The sequence below is a fragment of the Ailuropoda melanoleuca genome, chromosome 2, assembly GCF_002007445.2.
Source record: "Ailuropoda melanoleuca isolate Jingjing chromosome 2, ASM200744v2, whole genome shotgun sequence".
Classification (NCBI taxonomy): domain Eukaryota; kingdom Metazoa; phylum Chordata; class Mammalia; order Carnivora; family Ursidae; genus Ailuropoda; species Ailuropoda melanoleuca.
The window spans coordinates 53,164,701-53,170,700 of NC_048219.1; the positions used below are offsets into that span (position 1 = coordinate 53,164,701).

At 37.5% G+C, this 6,000-nt stretch overlaps 1 protein-coding gene across 20 annotated transcripts in view; it reads left to right on the plus strand.

Annotated features, from left to right (window-relative positions):
* The window catches only part of ADGRL2 (adhesion G protein-coupled receptor L2), a 609,194-nt gene extending 606,000 nt beyond the window's left edge, over positions 1-3,194 (plus strand). For 13 of the 20 annotated variants that reach the window (XM_034653754.1, XM_034653755.1, XM_034653756.1 and 10 more), the window contains one exon: positions 1,168-3,194. In XM_034653754.1, coding sequence (XP_034509645.1) covers positions 1,168-1,916 — 749 coding nt within the window. In that variant the 3' untranslated portion in view covers positions 1,917-3,194. Of the gene's footprint in view, positions 1-420; positions 474-1,167 lie in introns of all 20 variants that reach the window. The other 7 variants (XM_034653766.1, XM_034653772.1, XM_034653768.1 and 4 more) reach the window with 3 other exon arrangements.
* Positions 3,195-6,000: the final 2,806 nt, after the last annotated feature.

The window sequence follows — 6,000 nt, forward strand, 5'->3', positions numbered from 1 at the left end:
AGCCAAGGCTGACACCCTTTTCCCATTCCATAGTTAATATCTACTATTGGTTTAATTTCTGTGACCCATACTTGAGAAATCTCTAACATTTCTGCGTTTAACCTCCATGCCCATGGTGTCTGTGGGCCAGTCTCGTGCAGTAGACTCTGCTGGTTCACTCGGTGCTGTCACTGTGACTGATGCAGACTGCAGGGCTGCAGGCAAACTTGGACCATTAGGAGCCTGGGGCCATTGCTATGAGAGAGAGTATTAGTACCAAAAGAAAAAAAAATCAAAATAATAAATACTAAATGAAAAAGTAAAAGGCTGCTATTGCTGGTAATCTAATTTGTTGAACCCTTGCTCTGACTAAGTTGCTGAGAAGCTTAGAAATTCTTCATCATGTTACAATAAATCATTTTACTTTCTTTTATATATCAGCTACTCTTAGGCCAGATAGCCTGAGCAGACAGACATGATGTGAGTTGTCCAAAGTGAGTCATTCCACCTGCTGTCTATCGTGTTGTTGGATGGTGCTTGTGGGCCCTTGGTCCAGTCAGTATGAGAGATGGCTGTCTTTGTTTAACATGAATTCTTTGTATCTGTCCATTTTTTTCATTCTTTTTTTTTACTTCATCTCCAGAAAAAGGAAATGTTAGAATGTTGTTTAAAAAGTTGCTTGCCAGTTATGTGGGTTTATGTTGTACATTTGCCTTCGGTTTTTGTATGTGACTTATTCCTTTTTAATTTAGTGTTGTTTAGGACAAATTCTGTTAATTTTATTTTTATAAACCATAGTCTCGTACTTTAAAATGTAAATGTCACTAATGAATTGCTTTGCATTAACTATGCAAGGGCATGGAGTGAAGTCTTCTTTGTAAGAGTGTCAGAGATTTGACCAAAAATCAATTAATAACTACCGTCTCCCTGACATTGATCAAGTAATATTTTGTATGCCATCTTCCCTTCCTGGAAAATAGTATTATTCTTTCACGCTTTTTCCTGTTATCTAAGGGGTTGCAACTGTTTACAGTTGGGAATGCAGGAAAGCCTGGCACTGTTCCAAGTGTTAGCTTTCAAATACAACTTTGTCCTGAACGACATTAAAAAGTTTTGTACGAAAGAAGTAAAGATTCTTTGCGAAGGAACAGAGGCAATAATGGAACCCCCCCCCCTTTTCCGTTTCAGGACATTCACTGAACAATGCCAGGGATACAAGTGCCATGGATACTCTACCGCTAAATGGTAATTTTAACAACAGCTACTCACTGCGCAAGGGGGACTATAATGACAGCGTGCAAGTCATGGACTGTGGACTAAGTCTGAATGATACCGCTTTCGAGAAAATGATCATTTCAGAGTTAGTGCACAACAACCTGCGGGGAGGCGGCAAGACTCACAACCTCGAGCTCACGCTACCAGTCAAACCTGGGATTGGAGGCAGCAGCAGCGAAGATGACGCGATCGTGGCAGACGCGTCCTCTTTAATGCACGGCGACAACCCAGGGCTGGAGCTCCACCACAAAGAGCTTGAGGCGCCGCTCATTCCTCAGCGGACTCACTCCCTTCTGTACCAGCCCCAGAAGAGAGTGAAGCCCGAGGGGACCGACAGCTACGTCTCCCAGCTGACCGCTGAGGCGGAGGACCACCTGCAGTCCCCCAACAGAGACTCTCTTTATACGAGCATGCCCAATCTTAGAGACTCTCCCTACCAGGAGAGCAGCCCTGACATGGAGGAGGACCTCTCCCCCTCCAGGAGGAGTGAGAACGAGGACATTTACTATAAAAGCATGCCGAATCTGGGAGCTGGCCGCCAGGTGTGTTACCAGATCAGCAGGGGCAATAGTGATGGCTACATAATCCCCATCAACAAGGAAGGGTGTATTCCCGAAGGAGACGTTAGAGAAGGACAGATGCAGCTGGTCACGAGTCTTTAATAGCGCAGCTAAGCAATTCCAGGGGCCACAGGCAAGTATTAATCAGGACTCCATTGGCCCGGTGCGGCTCCCTCAAACTCTGCTCGAAGAGATGGCTCTGTTGACCTGTGGTTCTCTGGTGTAAAAAGATGACTGAACCTTGAAGTTCTGTGAATTTTTATAGAACGTACAAAAACTTTGTATATACACAGAGTATACTAAGATGATTATTTGTTACAAAGAAAAGAGATGCCAACCAGGTATTTTAAGATTCTGCTGCTGTTTAGAGAAATTGTGAAGCAAGCAAAACAAACTTTTCCAGCCATTTTACCGCAGCAGTCTGTGAACTAAATCTGTAAATACGGCTGCGCCATTTTTGTAGGCCTGCATTGTATTATATACAAGACGTAGGCTTTAAAATCCTGTGGGACAAATTTACTGTACCTTACTGTTCCTGACAAGACTTGGAAAAGCAGGAGAGCTATTCTGCGTCAGTTTGCAGTTCGCTGCAAATCTTTTACATTGAGGCAAAGATTGAAAACATGTTTAACCACTAGCAATCAAGCCACAGGCCTTATTTCATATGTTTCCTCAACTGTACAATGAACTATTCTCATGAAAAATGGCTAAAGAAATTATATTTTGTTCTATTGCTAGGGTAAAATAAATACATTTGTGTCCAACTGAAATATAATTGTCATTAAAATAATTTTAAAGAGTTTGAAGAAAATATTGTGAAAAGCTCTTGGTTGCACATATGTTATGAAATGTTTTTTCTTACACTTTGTCATGGTAAGTTCTACCCATTTTCACTTATTTTCCACTGTACACAGTGTTCTGCTTTGACCAGTTAGTCTTTATTCTTACATTTAAATTTCTTATTGCCAAAAGAACGCATTTTATGGGGAAAAAAAAACCTCTGAAGCCAGTTATGCCATGCCTTGCACAAATGTGGTGAAATCTAGAAAAGAGTGTGTGTTAAGCCTCTGTTTATTCTTGAACAGAGGGCAATGAGGGCACTGGGCACTTCTCACAAACTTTCTAGTGAACAAAAGGTGCCTATTCTTTTTTAAAAAATAAAATAAAACATAAATATTACTCTTCCATATTCCTTCTGCCTATATTTAGTAATTAATTTATTTTATGATAAAGTTCTAATGAAATGTAAATTGTTTCTGCAAAATTCTGCTTTTCTTTTCATCCCTTTGTGTAAACCTGTTAATAATGAGCCCATCACTAATATCCAGTGTAAAGTTTAACACGGTTTGACAGTAAATAAATGTGAATTTTTTTCAAGTAGTTAGCGTGCACTTTTATGTATGATGCATAATTGGCTTGAACACGCTTGTCCTCCCCCCCCCCAACCTCCCACCCCCATGGCATATGTAGGTCCCTTCATAATAATAACCCACGGGTATGAGAAAGAACACAGGTAAGCTGCCTGATGGTTCTGTGTGCTGTCAAGAATCTATTTGTGTTCAAATTGCCGATTACTTACACACAGAATCTGGCAGAAAGGTTTCAGTGGAGAAATCTACTGAAAGTACTTTTGCTTGTTGCATTGCTTCAGAACTAAAACAAAAATTAAAAAAAGAAGGGTTGGAAATTCTACAATCAAATTTGGCATCATAAAAAAATTGATTTTTCAGCAGAACTGAGAAGAAATTCCTAAAGCATACTTTTATAATTTGAGGATTATAACTTTCCCTATAGGCAGCAGCGAATGACAATATTTGTTATCAGGGAAAGGTTCAAAAATCATATAATTGAATCTCAACAAATAGATTTTACCTGTCTACATCATAAGCATTTATGCCAAATTCTTCTAAAGGGTAGTGGTTCTCAAGTACTTCCACTAAGTTAGAAATAACTTTATTTTTTATGTGGACACACTTCGTCATGCCTATTGAATTTAAAAAGAATGATGAGAAAAAAATTTTCAAGTATATATTCATATCTAAATGCAGATCTAGTAAGGCAGACACTAATAAAGTATCAATATTTAATAATAGGTAACAACAGGGGCACATTCACATATAGTTAATATTTAAGTTGGAGACTGACTTACAAGAAATTATATTAATATTCAAACATTTAATAATCCTTTGAGAAGGGTATTTTTATTTCTTTGACTAAAATTCTCCAGGAATTTATGAAACTTTATTTGGGGCATTATATAAGCCAACATTTTAATTTTCTATTTTGTTATACTTTTTTGGTAACAAACTATACAGTGTTGTGTGATACATACTTCCTAGTGTACAAACTAACTGGGGTCGGGCTGGTTCAGTAATGAATTACCAAAAAAAAAAACCCCAAAAACCAAAAAAAACAACAACAACAAAAAAACTAGCACTGATTATTCAATTAGTACTATTTCTCTCTCTTGAAGCAGTTCTTAAAACTGGTATGTGAACAGGTACATAAGTTACTGTTCTCTTTAGAAAATGTAATTTATTATGAGTCTGTATGAGAGAATACAGTGTGGAAGCTATCTTTCATCTTTGTCACCAAAAGAGGAATCATCTTTAAAACAGATTTTAAGAGTACATAAACGTTGCCTTAAATTCCATTCAGGATGTCCCCTCGTGCAAATTAATTTCTTATGTTTAAAATCTATTGACTGACCCATTATTCTGTTTATTAACCCAGTGGTTTCTTTGGGACTTCTCGGACTTCACCTGGATATAGAATTTTCACATCCTTGATTTGTTTCTCTTTGCGGTAGTCACAACGGGGAACTGTTATTCACATTAGTGTACCTATTCTCAGATACAGATGCAGATACAACTGGTCTGCTAGTAATAAGGGACAGGTACTGCTGGTCTACTAGTAATAAGGAAGTTTTTTCCATTTATTTTAGATTTAGCTTGATACAGGTTAATTCAGATTGACCTTTATTTTATTGTAAAATATAGGCTTGGTTTTGTTCTTTTATATACACATATACACACATACATAGCTTATTTGTCTTACAGGCTTTTAAAATCATTTAGGTATAAGGAAGAGAATCCGTACAAACCTATAAATTACTTAAATAGTTGTCAATGGAAACTCATCCACATTCATTTGAGGGTAGCTATATATAATATTTTAACCAGTAAAACAACAGCTGCACATATTTGGCAAAATCACCATCACTATCCTCTCTCCACAAGGAAAGGAAGCATTATGCACAAATTCATTAACAAATTTCAAAAACAAATTCATGTGCACTTGTTAAAGGGAGGTATTCAGAATGCCTGCTTTATTTAAACGAGAAAGGAGAAAATGTATGTTTCCATCAGTTCAACTTTGAACTTCAAACCGACCTTCAAGATGCTCTCCTAGGATAGTGTTTTGTAAAGAATTTTAACTCCGTAAAATTTTTATTGCAGTTTTAACCTAAGAAAAGCTTGAATGAATGCATATAAGTTGAATTTCTGCAATGAAAACAGCTCTTCATATTTGGTTGATACTGAAATTTTCTTTAAAGACAGTAATCCCTGCAGTGTTTTACAAGTAAAACTTAGTACCAAGTGTTCACACAATCCTGTGTTCCACATATTTCTCTCTCCATGAAATCGTTGCATTTAATCTCTCACATTAGTATGAAGAGTTACTGGCATGTTGAATACAGATGAGGATTGCTTCACAGGGTAATCAGATTGGTGTGCTTTCGGGTGAAAATGCCACATCTCATGCTTCCTGCTAGTAAGCATCAAGTTGATTTTGAGTAGTCCTTAAGTAGGAAGCATTGGTGGTTTGCAGATTAATTCATGACAGTCTTATATGGAATGAGGATTTTCTGATACGTCACTTTGAGTCTTTCTCCAAATGATCATAGAAACACATTATGTTAGCTAAGTGCACCAAACAGAAAACCTGAATGTTTAAGGAGATCACACACTTGACCAACATGTACTTTGTGCATGTTACGGGTACTTCGTTCCAAAATGTATAGGACTGGTGGAAACTTGCCATTGTCCAAGTTCATTTCAAGGCGCTGTGGCCACTGAGCTTTCAAGGCCGGGTAACAGCTCTGTCAGAGTTTATTAATAATAAGCTGTAGGTGTACCATATAATGAGGCTCATTAAATCTACTATAAATATTTTCAAATATTGG